The sequence below is a fragment of the Equus caballus genome, chromosome 7, assembly GCF_041296265.1.
Source record: "Equus caballus isolate H_3958 breed thoroughbred chromosome 7, TB-T2T, whole genome shotgun sequence".
NCBI lineage: Eukaryota > Metazoa > Chordata > Mammalia > Perissodactyla > Equidae > Equus > Equus caballus.
Window position 1 is genome coordinate 29499103 of NC_091690.1, and position 17447 is coordinate 29516549.

The window sequence follows — 17447 nt, forward strand, 5'->3', positions numbered from 1 at the left end:
GTCTGTGCCTGGGATCCGAACCAGCGAAACCCCAGGCCGCCAAAGCGGAGCACACGAACTTAATCACTTGGCCACGGGGCTGGCCCCATGCTTACTGATTCTCAAATGTTCTGCCTTTCACTTTCTTTTCCTTTTTGTTCTTCTCAGGCATGGCCAGAGCGTGCCTTGAGTGAAACCCAGGATGCTTTGAAAACAGCAGGAACGACGCAAAACACTTTATAAATGGCCATTCCTTTTCTCCTGTATATATGTGTGTGGCACAGAGAGTATCATTCATAGCTCCCCCCATGGTGGCCCTGAGTTCTAGCTGATTGTCTGCAGGGCAGCACCTCTGTGCCTCCGTTGATTAAACATGGATAAGATAGCAACCATCTTTTTCTTTCCAGGGGAATCGATCCCTATGACGAGCCAACCACCATCTACATTGAACGCCATGAACCCTTCGGCTTCTCCACAGTGTTCCGAAGCACAGACTTCTTCCAGTCCCTGGAGAACCAGGAAGTGATCCTCGAGGAAGTGAAAGACTTTCAGCTTCGGGACAAGTACATGTTTGCCACGAGGGTGTTGGTAAGTGGAAGGCACTAAGGAATAATAAACTGCTTTGAGTTTCCTTTCTGAGGTTTGGCATTCTGTGATCAAGCAGGTGAGTTTCCCCAAGAGGAACAGCATCAGTGTGCTGGGGGTGCCTGACTGAAGGGTGTGGACACAGGTGCACCTCCCAAAGGGATGTGGACGGTCCTGGGAGGTCGAGGAGTGGAAAAGCTTAGAGAAGCATTCAGGATATCGCTGCGCTCTGGGAATTTGGTTGTTTTCTGGTAGCTAAGCATCCTTGACAAACACATATGTCTTTGAAATGCCAATTAAAAGAACACGGAAAGGAGGGAGAGGGCTCAGTGGCTTTTTTCTTTAATCCCACTGCCTGATTTCCTTTCCTTTCCTTTTTTTTTTTTTTTAACACTCTCAGAGCACTTTCCAAATTTTACCAATCATTTTCTCTCTCTTTTTTTGTGGGGATGATGGGCTCTGAGCTAACACCTGTTGCCAATCTTCCTCTTTTTTTTTTCTCCCCAAAGCCCCAGTACCTGGTTGTATATCCTAGTTGCAGGTCATTCTAGTTCTTCTATGTGGGATGCTGCCACAGCATGTCTTGATGAGCAGTGCGTAGGTCCGCGCCTAGGATCTGAACTGGTGAACTCCTGGGCTGCAGAAGCGGAGTGTGTGAACTTGACCACTCGGCCACAGGGCTGGCTCCCCTGATTTCCTTTCAACTTAGGCCGATTTCTTTGTGGATTTTGGACACATGCTAATTTAAATGGCTAATAGAAAGTGTAGTCATTGGCTAGTGGGAGTTAATGCTCTAAGAAAAGCAGTAATTAAGCTTCCAGCTGTCAGTAAGTAGCTTAACTCTCAGCCTTTGGGAAAATCTTTCCCTTGATTTGATGTGTTGGAGCCAGATGCTGAAATGGTGGGCTTGCTCATTTAAAACCAGAGTTGATTATTTAGCAGGACTTGCCTTGCAACTGTATCAAGTTGCAAGTTGCAACTGTACTGCCCTTGTGTGAAGGAACAAGCCAGGCCCTGCCAAGAGCAGGTTGGGCTGCTGTTCCTGGGGGGCTGTAAGCTTGCCTTCATGTTGGCAGCCATTCCCTCATTGACCTCTGGCTCTGTTGAAGGCCCCTGGACACTGATAGGTTGCGCTTCTTTCTGTTACTGTTAACCTTAGGGACCAAAATCAGATGTAATATTTTCTTCCAGGTTCTCACGTAGCCAGCCGGGTAGAAGCAGGTCAACCGCCTTGGTAGGATGGATTCTAGGATAGAGAGAGGATCTCCCCAAGAGGGGAAGCAAGGAGTAAGGTTGGAATGACAGAAGTGGATGGCTAACGGCAAGAGGAGTTCCCTATTATATACCTTGCAAGATGTTTATTAAAGCCACTAAGCTATGGCGATTGGTCTTCTGTCAGGCTATTTGCATTGTCACTCCCTGGATCCTTTTTTCCCTGCCTTGCCTCTTTCTGTTTATCTGGCACCCACACCCACCCACCTACCCTCACACACACACACACACACACACACACGCACAGCAGCCCAAGAACACAAGCATCCTTGAATTGTCTTGGGCGGCATGTGATGATGGGAATGCAGAGTGGCGAAATCAGGCCTGAGGACTGGTACCTGGTGACACCCTACTGGGCAGTCCTGAGTTCCAGGACTGTCTCCAGTCCTCCAGTGTTCATAGGTCTTTTCTGTTTTAGGTCCTTGGGCCTGAATTTGTTTGTATGATTTTAAGACGCAGCGACTGATTCCCAGGTTTGTCCTACTGACTGAGTTGGGGCTGAGATGGAGAGCGGTTGTGCGTTTCCCTTGACCCTATTATTTCTAGATCCCACACCCAAGAGTTTAAGTTATATCCTAGTTAGAGCTTTCTGTGCCCTCTGTTCTGACCTAACAGCTATGGCTGTTCTCTAGATGTAGCTGATTTGCAGAGTGCCAGTGGTAAGTTTTTTTTTAAATTCCTGGCCAGTGGTAAGGTCAGTGGCCATGTCTGTTTTGATCATCACTGATTCAGTACCCAGGATCTTATATAATAGCCAGCCCTGATGGTCTGGTGGTTCAGAATCAGTTCTCTCATCACTGTGGCGCAGAAAGGGAACCACACCGTCTATCTGTCGGTTGTCACGTGGCAGCTGCTTGTTGCTTTGATGCTGAAAGCTCTGCCACTGGTATTTCAGATACCAGTAGGGTCACACATAGTGGACAGGTTTCAGCAAAGCTTCCAGACTAAGACAGACTAGGAAGAAGGACCTGACCACCCACTTCTGAAAAAATTGGCCCTGAAAACCCTATGAATAGCGATGAAGCACTGTCTGATACAGCACTGGAAGGTGAGAGGATGACGCAAAAAGAGTGGGCAGGGATCTGCTCTGCTGTACACAGGGTTACTAGGAGTCGGAATGGACTTTGTCGGCACTAACAAACGTCTTGCACAATGCTTGATACATAGCAGATGTACAATAGAGTTGAATGAATGCCATGTTTGCTTGCCTAATTTAGACTAGGAGATTTTTTTGGGGGTGGGTGGAGGATATTGAATTATTGGTACTTTTATTGTCAACTCTCTCAACTTTCTGTGTGGTTTATTTATGTGGTATTGGTGACAAAATTGTAGTTATGTTTTGGCTTCTTCCTTTAGGACGTGGATGGGCCACCAGATTCCAAGGTCAGTGGTGTTAGCTTAGCTAGAGGCTCTAGGTAAGATGAGCTAGGCCACCACGTGGAAGTGTTCTCAGATTGTTGTCTGAGGAGCACCTGTGGTACCATCGCACGTGGCACTTCTTACAGATGCAGATTGCAGGGCCCAAATGTGTTTTTTTTCCTTAAGCATCCCTAGGATGCCTAAGAATCTACAAAATTTGAGAAACTCTTACCTGAGGCCTTCCATAGGCAGAAGCTTTTGATAATAGTCCATTATTTGATCAAAGGAATGTTTCTCAATGGATAGATTGATGAGAGAAAAAGCGCAACTGCAGTGGACGATAAAATGGGTGTTTTCCTCCTTTTTATTAGATTAGACCACCAAGCTATGAGGATAAGCAACATTGGCCCTGGTTGGATGGCCCTTTCAGCAGGAGTGTTGAGGCTTGCCACTGTAACCTTTTACTTATCTGCGGTGTGCCTAGCCCTCAGGCTGCCTGGGTTTGGGGAATTCCGACTGGCTTTAATGTTAAATGGATTCAAATCGAATTAGGGAAGTGAAGGACCTATTGCAAAACCACAGAAAAGAGTGATTAACTCTATTGCTTTCTACCAGCACCACGAATGATTACAACTGTTTGCAAGTTAGTTTTTTTAGACAGGAGCTGATAGCTAAGTCTTCAGAACCCCCCTGCTGCACTGTTGGCCTGGCTCTTATTTCATATATGCTTTGTGTCTGATGCCTTTTGATTTTTTTTTTTTTACCCAAGTTTAAATTTTTTTTTTTTTGACGTGAGTTCACTCGCTTGTCTTAATAGTTCATATCAAAATGATAGGGCCATTAAAGCAACAATGAGGCACCTCTGCAAACTGACATCATGCTGTTAACTTGGTAATATATAGCTGTTAGGTTCTTCCTGGTAGATAACAATACTTGCCAAAAAGTTGTAGGTATGTGAGGGTTAGCTGCTCCTCTCCGGCTTCACTACCAGTTTATTATGAAAGCCAGCTCAGACATTTCTTGCCCAAATGTGTATCTGTAAAGCAAGGACCTGATGTGTGCGCTTGATGATGGAGTCCCCTCTCTGTTCCTGCATGATGCAGATAGAATGTTCTAGGGCAGGGATTGGCAAACTATGGTCCTTCACTTGTTTTTGCTGATAAAGTTTTATTGAAACACAGTCATGCTCATTTGCTTATATATTGTCTATTGCTGCTTTCACGTTACAGTAGCAGAATTAAATAGTTGTGTAGAGGCAGCATGGCCCACAAAGTAAAATATTTCTATACAGACCTTTAAAGAAAAAGTTTGCCAACCTTTGTTGCAGAGGCAGGATTCTGTTAACCTTTCAGTTGGCATCAGGCAGCCAGAATCCTCTAGTGCTGGAGCTTGACGAGTCTTAGGCATTACCCCTAAAAGTTCAGGTTGCAGACCTCCCTAAGTTGTTATGCCCTGTTCATGTTATCTTTAGGACATATCGGCCACTTCAGATATCTTGCTTGCCACGGGTCTCCTGAGACATCTCCCTTGTACTTCACTCTTCTGACTCACCAGCCAACCACTGATTTCACTATTGAAGACCAATTTCTGACCTTCATTATGCTAATTTAAAGTCTTTAATGTGGATCGAGATAACAGGAAAACTTAGAAGTTGCCTCACGATTATGGTGTTCTGTATGAGAAGTTAGCTGATGACGATTAGGGTGTGAATTTTAGGATAGCTGACCAAAACTATTGATAAATTATTTTAATTGTATCATTACTTAAGTGTATGCAAACATAAAGCTATGTATAAGCACCTAATGCTTATTAACCCCTGAACAACAATAAAACCAAAACATATTTACAGATTAAAAATAAAACTATAATGCCAATAAATTTAAAAGTATTTTTTATAATACCTATATTGAGATATAATTCACATACTATAAAATTCACCCTTTTAAAGTGTACCATTCAGTGAGTTTTAGTGTGTTCACAGGGTTGTATAATGCTCATCACTAGCTGATTCCAGAACGTTTTTATCACCCCTAAGAGAAACTCCATACCCATTAGCATTACTTCCCATTCCGCTCTCCTCCCAGCCCCTGGCAGCCATGAATCTACTTTCTGCCTTATGGATTTGCCTATTCTGGACATTTTTTGTAAAGGGAATCATGTAATATTCCCTTTGGTGACTATTTTCTTTCATAGTGTACGGTTTTCAAGTTTCATCCATGTTGGAGCATGGATATTCAGAATTAATGTGTTTTCAAGTTCATGCTTCTTTTTCTGCCAGTTCGAATCTCTTGTTGAGCCCCTCTAGTGAATTTTTCTTTTGAGTTATTGTACTTTTCAGCTCAAAAATTTCCATTTATTTTGGGCTGGCCCCGTGGCTGAGTGGTTAAGTTCGTGCGTTCCGCTTTGGAGGCCCAGGGTTTCACTGGTTTGGATCCTGGGCGTAGACATGGCACCGCTCTTCAGGCCATGCTGAGGCAACGTCCCACATGCCACAACTAGAAGAAGCTACAGCTAAAATATACAACTATGTACTCGGGGGCTTTGGGGAGAAGAAGAAGGAAAAACAGAAGATTTGCAACAGATGTTAGCTGAAGTGCCAATCTTTAAAAAAAAAAATTTTGTATTTCTTTTCCTATAATTTCTATTTCTTTATTGATATTCTTTATTTGGTGAGACGACGTTCTTATACTTTAATTCCTGAGACATGGTTTTCTTTAGTTCTTTGAACATATTGATGATAGAGGATTTAAATTTTTTGTCTAAATAGTCCGATGTTTGGCCTTCCTCAGGAACAGTTTCTGTTGACTTGTGTGTGTGTGTGCACGTCATGTGTGTGTTTGGGCCCATACCTTGCTGTTTGCTTGTTTGCATTGTTTTGTTGAAAACTGGACTTTTTAAGTGATATAATATGGCGACTCCTCATAGCAGTGTTTCTCCTTCCTAGGACTTTTTTGTTGCCTTGTGTTATTGTTTTCTTTGTTTTGTTTTGAGGGTTTCCTGCATTAATTTTGTAAAGTTTGTATTCTTCATTGTGTATGGCTACTGAAGTGTTTGATAATTTAGCTTAGTGGTCAGCTAACGATTGAATGGAGATTTCCTTAAATGCTTTGAACCAGTGAGTCTGGCAGCCTTTGCTGAGGGCCTCTGAGCGTGTGTTGGGGGCATGCCTGCAATGCAGCCTTCGACTCTGCCTTAGCCTTCACTTCATGCTTGTGCAGAGTCTCAAGGTTATTAGCCAGATGTGAGAGCGTGGGCCCTTTTCAGGTCTATCCTGAACATACTCACAGGTGTTACTTGTGTGACCTTGTCGATTCCTGGGAATATTTCAGAGCTTATCAAAGCGTCTTATGGACCTCTTCCCCAGTTTTTCCTTTTTATCCTTCTTATGCTTTTAAGTTAGCCTTTTGTTAGCTCCAAGGAGTCGTGCTTCTCCGGCACCTGTGATGTGAAATATTTGCCAGTTGTCCCTGTTGTCCATGAACTGTGGGTCTGTGTACAGTGTGCTGACTCAGGTTGTGTAGAGAAAAGGACCTGAGGATGCAGCTTTGAAGCAAACCACCGGGCACATCGAATAGTGACAGTCCTCTGGCCATGGCGCATTTTGGAAGCTCCAAACTTGTTCTGTGCTCTCCGGTGGCTGCTAGGCTGCTGATTTTCACAGCTGTGGAGTTGTGAAGCTGTGGGTTTCCAAGGCTCCCGCCGAGCTAGAGAGAAAGGCTGGGATTAGGGCAAGTACAACATCACCAAGTTGACGGTTCTTGCTGAGCTTCAGTCCTTGTTCTTGAATAAATGCTCCTTGGGTTTTTACAAGCCTTTATTTAATTTTCAGAATTCTGTAAAAGTTAATTTTGAGAATTTTTATCAGGATTGTTTTTGCTTTTATGGATGAGTGGATTTTCAGAGTTCTTTACTCTGCCATTCTGGAAATGCTTCTGATTAGTGTTAACTTTGTAAACTTTTTTACTATGTGCGTTTTCACATCTGCATAAAGGAACAGTTTATACTGATATGTCCTCCCCATGTGCCCTCATTCAGCCTTAGTATTATCTGTTTGCTAATCTCTTTTCAGCTGTCTAACCACTGCTTATATTTTTCCCGGAATATTTTAAAGAAAATCCAAGATACATCATTTTATCTATAAATATTTAAGTATAAATGGTATTTTCTCCGTCTTCTTCTTCTTCTCCCCAAAGCCCCTCAGTACATAGTTGTATATTCTAGTTGTGAGTGCTTCTGCTTGTGCTGTGTGGGACGCTGTCTCAGCATGGTCTGATGAGCAGTGCCGCGTCTGCGCCCAGGATCTGAACCGGTGAAACCCTGGGCTGCTGAAGCGGAGCACGGGGACTTAACCACTCTGCCACGGAGCCGGCCCCTAAGAGTAAACAGTATTAATGTGGGCGATGATGTTTTGCTAAAACTTTGTTACTGCTTCAGAGGAGAAGATGGCAGTGAATGCTGTAGCCGGGGTGCTTCTCAACTGGTATCCTTGTCCACCAGGTGCCCTGGGGGCCCTCATTCTCCCACCAATTTTCTCTGTGGAACTTTCAGTCGAATAGCTTGCTGTGATGTCCTTTGGTCTTCACTTGGCAAGAATGTGTCATTTATTTAGTTTCTTTCTGTGCTTTTCTCTGTGACCTCTCTTTTCCTTTTGCTGTTGACATAATCTCAAACCTAAATGTAAATGCCCTCTCTGAAATTCAGATTATTCAGATACTTATATTATTTGTATTTGTTAGAAATGGGAACACCAAATAAAAACAATCTAATTTGTAAATTCTCAGACTCCATAATATTGGCATAGGGTAAAGCATTTAAACAATTCCTAGTGGCTGGTGAAGGAGGGCTATTTATATTATCTATCAAAAATGAAAATTTTCAGGGGCTGGCGTGGTGGCATAGTGGTTAAGTTCACATATTCTGCTTCAGTGGCCTGGGGTTCATTGGTTCAGCTCCTCGGCATGGACCTAGTGCTGCTTATCAAGCCACGCTGTGACAGGCATCCCATATATAAAGTAGAGGAAGATGGGCACAGATGTTAGCTCAGAACCAATCTTCCTCAGCAAAAAGAGGAGGATTGGCGGCGGATGTTAGCTCAGGGCAAATCTTCCTTAAAAAAAAGAAAGAAAAAAAATTTTGACCTAGCACTTCTAAGAATGTATCCTACAAATACTCTTGTGTAGTTCTGAAAAAGTTAATATATATCCATTGAAGAGTGCTTCTGGAAATAACCTTAAATGCCCATTACTAGTGTTAAATGAAAGATGTCTAAGTTACACCATTAATGGAAAAAGTTAACTTGTAGAACAGCATGATATTCTGTTAAGGAAAACTTTGAGTTGCACAACAGTATTTCTATTGTGATCTAATTTTTATGTGAAGAATACAATTGCATGCATCACTTTGGCATTGTGTTAGTCTACTGGTAACACACTAGAAATAAAAGTGGCTTAACCAAGACGGAAGTTTATTTTTCTCTCATCAGTGCTGCCTGGAGGCGGGCAGTCTAGGGCTCGTATGTTGGTACCCTTGTGTTATTGGGGGCCCACGCCTCTATCTCTCTGTTTTACCATCCTAACTAATGATTTCCATTCTCAGCGTTCCCTCATGGTCCAAGACATCTGTACTAGCCTTCGAGTCTTCATTGTAGTTAGCAAGAATAAGGACGAACAGAAAGGCCAAACTAGGACCCCTTCCAGCTGGTTCAGTCCCTTTAGGCAGCCTTCCTAGAAACCGACCACAACACTTCTGGTTGCATTTCATGGACTACTACTCAGTCACATGACCATCTGTAATTGTACAAAAGGTAGAGAACTCTATTCAGGTGGCAGTCCGGGTCCTGTTGCTAAGGAGGAAAGGGATGATGGATGTTGGGGTGAGTGTAGCAGTGTCTGTCATTATATAAGTATGCTCATATGAGATGGCACAGACCATTTCTGAAAGAATGCACAAGAGCCTGTCACCAGTGGGCACTCTGGGGAGCCGAGTGGGAGGAGTGAGTGGAGAGGAGGGAGCAGAACTTCTGCATTTTATTTTATTCCCACCTGTACTGTTGGATGTTTTCCATGAGCATGTTTTACTTTTATAATAATGGTAAAGAACATCTCAACAACAACAAAACCTGTGGCTTATTAAGAAAAGTATTAGGGGCTGGCTTTGTGGCCAAGTGGTTAAGTTGGGGCACTCCGCTTCGGCGGCCCAGGGTTACACCGGTTCAGATCCTGGGTGTGGACATGGCAACTGCTCATCAAGTGATGCTTAGGTGGCGTCCCAAATGCCACAACTGAAAGGACCCACAACTAACATATACAACTGTGTACTGGAGGGATTTGGGGAGAAAAAGCGGCAGGGGGAGAAAAAGAGAAAAGTATTAGGGCCTTACAGTACATCCTACAATCAATAGTGTGTCATGGTTGAATTACTAATATTTTTCTTGATGGCAGTAAAATATTACAAAACTCTTCATGACTACATTAAGAGTGAGCCTGCGTTGTCCAGGTTTAGGGATAAGTCTCCCAGAAGCAAGTGGGCTGGATGTGTTTTGAGGTTTTTTTATGACCTTTGTATTCTGTGATTTTTGCATTTATGGAGTAAGGCTGGTCTTGGTATGTATTCTCAATTCTCAGACCTTCCAGCAACAATCAAGGACATTGAACTGTGATGGGCCGGGTGGCACTGAGATAAATGGCGCCTTTCTAAGGCATAACCACAGTAGGAAGTAGTGAAAAAATATAAAGCATAAAAATACATGTTTCAGTGATATCTGTATATTCATATATATTCATAAGGATTTATACAGGGTGACTTAAACGAATCATCAGACCTTTATACATAGCTATAAAATTTTATTGACTTAAGGAACACTTTTGGAATTTATACGTAATTTTGCTGGGAACGGTTTTCTCATTCAGGTAACACGTTCTACATTTTTAATAGATCAATCATTTCCTATGGCCCCATACTGAGTACAAGCTATTAACATGGATTTCAGGCTGCCACTTTGGGAAGGCAGTCTTGTATAACTCTCTACCTGGCTTCTTTAAAACAAGCTACTTTTAACCATTTTGTTCAGTGGTGGTTAAAAACAAAAATGTATATATATATATATATATATATGTATATATATATACACACACACACACACTGTTCAAATGAATCAAAAACAACTTTTTGTTCATCACCTTGTTTTTCACATAGTATTTGTTGAACGTAAGTGAGCACAGGGTATTCACTGTTGTTACATTACAGTTAAGAGAAATTGGCATGTTCCTTACTCTATAGGAATTTAAAATCTACGATAAATAGTAGCAACATAGTCAAGGTAAATGAAGCCAAGTAAACACCTTCTGGCTGGGGATCCCAATGTTCGAATACATTTAATAGTCGTGGGTGCCATTATGTCCACAGGAGAGTGTGCCTTCTTGTCTGTCCTCATCGATTTTGCCTTCAGTTCCCAGACATGTATTTTTAGACCTGGAAAACATCACATAGAGCCTTTACCGTGGTTCTTATCATTTTTTTGAACATCAGCCCTTTTGAGAATCTGGTACAAGGTATACACCCTCCCTAGGCGAGTGAATGGGTGCATCTACACAAAAACTTTGTCTTTATATTTACAGGGTTCTTGGACCATTTAAACCCATCCACAGAGAAGTCCTGATCCACCTCAGCTTCTCATTTCGTGGGTGAATAAACCGAGACCCAGAGAGATTTACTGATTTCCTCAGGTGGTAGAGCCAGCTCTTAATCTAGGGCTTTGGTACACATTTTCAAGATTCCAGCCGTGGTTTAATATCTCTAAAATGCAATGTGATGTGGTCACCATCATGTGGAATACTCTATACTCTACCAAAGAAAGCATAGTCTAGCAAAAGACCTTAATCAATGAGAAATAGTAAAGGTGGAAAAATAGGATCAATGAAAATTCCCTCAAATCTTGGTGTAGATTAAAGCCCTGTAACTCGAATATCCTTGTAATCTGAAACTAGGAATAGAAAGGAGAAGAGAATATGTTTTGTATGCAAGGTGTGTGGTTGATCTTACCCTTCAGTGGTTTGGGGCTGTAGGCTCTGCCCCTTGCTCCCTCTTCAGCCCCATACAATCCTCTCCCTCAGTCTCTGCTTCACCTTTGGCAGCCCCCATCCTGCTTCCCAGGCCCAGGTTCTCCCATCATTCCATTGTCCTTCCTCCTTATCTAACATCTGTATCTAGTATCTATTGCACACCAGGTATCTAAGATGATGCAGCACAGCGCAAGCTGTCCTGTTATGGCAGATGCTGCAAAAATATGCATTTGCCATCACACTCTCCATTTATGTCTTTAGTAGAATCTGAGGGGTCTGACTTGTTCCGTTTCCTTTTTTGCTTATTTTGAGTGGCTGTAATGTGGCACAATTGATTTCTTTTCTCCTCTTCCTTGGCAGCCCTTCTGGGAGAGTCCAGAGCCGTCTTCTGTCCAGCTCTGGGTCTCTTTTGACCGGAAGCCCATGCAAGCAGCCCAGTTTGTCACAAGACATCCTATTAATGTGAGTGGGGTCCTCTTGGGCGTGGGAAGAAGTGTTATTGTCCCCAAGCAGGGGTCAGGGTAAGGGTGTCCTGCTGGGGTGGGTATTCGACGGAGGCTTCCTGAAGTCACTTTCCACATAGGTCTCTAGAGAGAGCCTTATGCTTTGGGCATCTTGGTCTGTTTTTTCCCTCTTTGCTGTTTGAAGTAGAGCTGAGCAGGAGGCTTAATTTGATTTTAGTGGAGAGGGATTGGCAAGTTTAGAGCTAGAGTCAATGGGCTCAGTGGGCCAGTCCTGAAGGAATGGAAGTGAGTGACAGCAGCCATTATTTATTAAGTACCCGCTGTGTTGCTCACAGTTGGCTAGGTTCCAAAAGGGGCTAAGATTTGGGTCCCACCCTTTTAGCAACAGATAGGTTGGAGAGATAGAGAACTGAGCAGAGGAAGAAACCACATATAGTCCGCTGCTTGACTGTGCAGTACGTATTATCACATGGAGATGGATAGGAAAGATCTGTGGGATGGTGTCAACAGAGAAGTGGCCGCAGGGACGAGGTGGCATTTGGAGGTCTCCACGCTAGCAGTTTGGTGTGGTGGAAGGTGAGTAGCTTAAAGGAGTATGTGATGGAGGACACTCGTGTCACATCTTTTCTGTCGGTTCCACCTTAGAGAAAATGAAAGGAAAGGAAATGCACATAATCCATATTGTACTTTGTACTGTGATAGGTCTCATGGGAAAAAGAGGGAGACATTATTAACTAAAAAGAAGTTTTTAGGTCATTTATGGAGTTCAGTGGCCCATTCTTATTTTGTGTCCCATTTGCCAGTAAGGGGCCTGCTTCAGCTACAGGGCAGCCCCAGATTCTCCACAGAGAACGTCATCCAAATCTTTACCAAGATTGGGAAGCTTTTTGTGGGCTCCAGGCCCACAGTCATCCCTGGAATGGAATTGGAAGTTGCTGCTTTAGTATGCAAGGGGGAAGCCCACAGGGCGGATGTGTGTTTTTGACTTGTGTGTTTTTTCACTTTTGATTCCAAAGGAATATTACATCGCGGATGCCTCTGAGGACCAGGTGTTTGTGTGTGTCAGTCATAGTAACAACCGGACCAACTTATACATCTCGGAGGCAGAGGGGCTGAAGTTCTCCCTGTCCTTGGAGAATGTTCTGTATTACAGCCCGGGAGGGGCAGGCAGTGACACCTTGGTGAGGTAAGGAGACCACGAGTCCTCCTCGGCTTTCGTACATCAGTGCAACCACTAACCTCTAGCCGGATGGTTTTTATCATTAGCTGCTCGTATGGATGCATCTGGGGGCGTTTTCAGAAGCCCCAATGTCTAGTTCACATCCCCAGAGATTACAGTTTAACTGGTTTAGGCTGTGGCCGGGGTATGAGCATTTTAAAAAGCTCCCCGGGTAATTTTTATGTGACACTGGGGCTGAGCACTCTTGCTCTAGGTGACATTTAGGGTCACAAACCCTGCGTCAAACACTCCCTTGAGTTCCTCTCTTCCACTTATCTGATTTTGTGGTCTCTGAGCCAGTAGCAAAGAAGACTTGGAAAATGTCATCAACTCGGGGTGAGCTGGTGTATGTGGCCGTGGGGCCTTGCCTCTAGGTGACTCAGGTTAATTGACATCATCAGTCTTTTTCTTATAGTAATTGCAAGATACTGTTCCGTGGGCATCTGTAGGAAGACACCAGCGTCACTGATCCTTTATCAGTAAATCATGTACTTGTCGTTGTTTTTCAGGAGAGGGCGTTCTCTGGGCTGTGAGGAACCCGGGGTTCAGAGAGGTGAATGCCGTGGGTGGGTGGCACTCTGATCCATCAGTGCCGTGAGTCCATTTATTCTCATTCGTTGTGTGAGAAACCAGACTTTTGTGAGGTGTCTGTGATTAGGATCCCTCTCTGCTCTTGGAAAGAGCCGTGTGGTGAAGCTGACTGACTGCCTGGTCTGCAGCGAGGTCTGGTTCTGAGGCCGTGACCCCCAGGTCAGAGTGCCCGTCATTGCTGTCCACTGTGTCTCCTTGTGCTGGCAGTTCATTCGGTCATCAATTCATTTATCAGTGCGCTGCTGCTCTGCGCCAGATGGTGCTCTGTGTCCAGCAGTGAAGTAACACACACAGCAATGAAAAATCAGAACGAGGTTCCTGTTCCATGGAGCTTTTGTTCTAATGGGGGGAAGACAGAATATAAACAACTATGTAATCTGCCTGGTGATGCTGAGTGCTGAGAAGAAAAATAAAGCTTCAGGGGCCAGGGGATTACAAGGGTGTTATTTTCTCTTGGCTGGTCGTGGAAGCCTGCTCCAGGAGGGTGACTTTTGAGCAGGTGCCTGAATTACGTGAGGGAAGGAGCCAGGCAGATACCTGGGCAAAAGCACCATAGGCAGAGGGAACAGCAGGCATGGGGACCCTGAGGTGAGGTTTATTTTAGGAGTGGTGAGGAGGCCAGGGGGGATCACCAGCTACAGGAGGGGAGAGAGGACCCAAAAGACCCGATCCAGGAGAGCCGGGCTCAGATCAAATAGGGCCTTCAAGGGCATGGAAAGAACTTAATTTTTTCCTTCTAAGTGGGATGGAGAGTTTTAACCAGAAGGTGGACACCATTTGATTTAAGCTGTTAACATTTTTTTTTTTTTACCATTTAAAAAATTGTGAATTGCATTATATAAAGAAAAATGCATAAAACATGAATGGACAGTGTTATAAATAATTTTAAGTGCACACCCATGTGACTTATCTTTTAAAGAAGCCATGCTCAAAACATTAGGCTACTGGAGGGGACAAGAATTGAAGCCGGAAGACTGGTTGTGACAGTCTTGCAGATATCCAGGCCAGTGGAGAACGATGTTTGCGGGACCCGGGGTGGTGCAGTGGAGATGATAGAAATGATCCAGTTTCTATCTGCTGATGGATTTGCTGATGGATTGGACGTGGAGTGTGAAAGGAGGAGGAGTCAAGGGCCCACTGCTTGGTCTGAGCAGCTGCTAGAATGATGACTATGTACTGAGTCAGGACGGGCTGGGCGGGGTGCGAGTGTTGGGGGAAAGATCAAGTTTGGGTTTGGACTTACTGAGTTGGAGATGCCTATTAGTTATCCAAGTGGAGAACTTTTTACCGGGTTTCTAAGACTGCTTTTCCACTTCCTATTTCTTCTTTGAGATGCTGTCATCTTTTATTCCTTACTTTTTCCCCCCAGTATAGACTCACAGGTTATTTATTATTCAATGTGTTGTAAGCCATTCCTGCCATGATTCAGCATCAGGTTTGTTCTGGTTTGTTCAGTGGCAGCCTCTTTGGGCTAGTTCCTGTGACCTTTTGTTTTTTTTTAAATAATTTATTGAGGTGAAAGTTGCGTAACATAAACTTAACCATGTTAAAGTGAACAATGCCAGTGGCATTTAGTACTTTCACAGTGCTATGCAACCACCAGCTCTCTCTGATTCCAAAACTTCATTTCCCCAAAAGAAAACCCCTTTGTGTTAAGCACTTTCTCCCCACTCTTCCCTCCCTTTGGCCCCTGGCATCACCAATCTACTTTCTCTTTCTGCGGATTCAGCTTTTCTGGGTATTTCATATAAATGGAATCATACCATACATAACAAATGACCTTTGTGTCTGGCTTCTTTCACTTTGCATAATGTTTTCAGGGTTTATCCACCCATAGCCTGTGTCAGTACATTCTTTTTAGCAGGTAAGTAATAGTCTCTTTACTTTTTTTATAATTAAAATCGTGAACCATTGTCCCTCAGGCCTTTCACTGACTCTTTAATTTATTTTTCACCTTTGGACGCCTCTGGCTATGGGGTGGATAAGTCAAGCTTGCCCCGGGTTTCATTGTCGGATATTCAGGATGAAGATCTCATCATGGGGCAGAGAGGAGCCGAGGCTGCAGAGGGCAGCTCCCCAGGAAGTAGTAACCTCAGTTACACGAGCATATGGCCACCTCCCACGTATAGGTGGCCTTTATGCAGTTTCAAAGGTCCCTCCCACCCGGCCTGAGCGTACAGTCCAGTTAGGAGCTTGAAAGTACTTACATCAAGATTCGATGCCCAGCGTCCTGCTGGGCCTTCTTCTTTTTTTCCTTCAGATTTTATCTCGGAAGGGGAGATGTTCAGATGTGCTCAGCTGAGTGACCTTTTGTCATCTGCATCTCCATCTCAGCAAGATGAAATGGGATAACGGCAGATTACGTAGGCAGGCTGGTTTAAAAAAAAAATCTCTGTGGTATTTGAAATGAGCTGTTCTTTGAATTCAATAGGAAAGTGTGGTGCCAAGAAACTGGTTCTACTTTACTTAGAGAGCCGGGGAAAGAATTCTTAATAAGGGGTGACCGTGGCATTGATGAGATGTGCCAAGTGAAAATCTCATGGAAATCGGTGTCTAGAGGGAGGAACAAGTGTGGTGATGAGAGAGATGTCAGGCCTGTGGGGGAACCTTAGGAAGACCTGCTCGATGGGCTGCGAATGGCTAGGAGGGCTCTGATTGTGCACTTCAGGGCCCGGGGGGCACCCAGTGAGCTCTCTGGCCGGTTGCGGCCCAGGACACTCTGAGAAGCTGGGGAGCAATGCTGTCATGAGGGCCAGGGAGAGAAAATGGGAGAAAACAGACTCTCAGGGAGAGGGCTCAGGGTGAAGAGGATTGCTGCAGGGCCGGTCACAGCGGAAAATGACAGGAAAGCCTGGGCTCTGAAGGCAGCGGAGCGTGTGAGGTACAGAGGACAGGTTGCTGCTTAGAACTAAAAGATAAAACTCCAGGATAGTGACCAACAGTAAGAAACAGGGCTCGTGGAAATGAGAGAAACTCAGACCTCCTAGGGATATGAAAGAGGCCAATAAACCTGAGGATGCAGGCTTCATGATGACAGAATCAAGAGCAGTAGGACTGAGGTAAATAGAGAGCAGGAGGGTGGTGGACCTTGGGCTGATTCCTCAGGAAGCAACTGAGAAATCACTAACATAGAACTAAGGAAGCCACATGTCGGACTAATTTGCTCTCGGCTCAGTATTTTATGTAGGATTCGCTCAGTCTCTCTGTCTGAAGGAGCTTTGCCAGTGCTGCTGATTTTCCCTTTCTGTTGCAGAGCCTGTGGTATGCGTCTTTGTGTCTGAGGAGGCAGAGCAGTCATCCAGCTCGAGATTTGTATGGTGGATAATGGAAAAAAAGCAGTTCTATGTTTTGTTTTTTGTTTTTTTTTGAGGAAGATTAGCCCTGAGCTAACTGCTGCCAATCCTCCTCTTTTTGCTGAAGAAGACTGGCCCTGGGCTAACATCCATGCCCATCTTCCTCTACTTTATATGTGGGACGCCTGCCACAGCATGGCTTGCCAAGCAGTGCCATGTCCGCACCCAGGATCCGAACCAGTGAACCCAACCCCAGGCTGCCAAAGCAGAACATGCACACTTAACTGCTGTGCCACCTGGCCGGCCCTGAGTTCTGTGCTTTTTTACAAAGCCCAGTGGCTCAGAATCCTCTAAATAGAGGGCATACTTCCAGTTTGAAAAGCCACGTGTGAACTATGGTTACCGTTTCTCAGAGATCTGTTATATTTGTAAGATGTGTACCATTTTAGTGAAAAACTACTTTCCAGCGAAATCACCGTGTCCTAGCATAGCAGTGGGAGGGCCTGTGAGGGCTTTATTCTCTGCTTCACTGTTAATTAGCATAACCTCGGGGCCGGCCCCGTGGCCGAGTGGTTAAGGTCGCCCGCTCTGCTTCAGCGGCCCTGGGTTTTGCGGGTTCAAATCC

At 44.3% G+C, this 17447-nt stretch overlaps 1 protein-coding gene across 1 annotated transcript in view; it reads left to right on the plus strand.

Moving 5' to 3' along the window:
- Positions 1–17447, plus strand: part of SORL1 (sortilin related receptor 1) — a 158616-nt gene that overhangs the window by 38105 nt on the left and 103064 nt on the right. The window contains exons 6-8 of the mRNA XM_023645011.2: positions 387–567; positions 11616–11717; positions 12736–12905. Of these exons, the coding sequence (XP_023500779.1) occupies positions 387–567; positions 11616–11717; positions 12736–12905 (453 nt within the window). The remainder of the gene's footprint in view (positions 1–386; positions 568–11615; positions 11718–12735; positions 12906–17447) is intronic.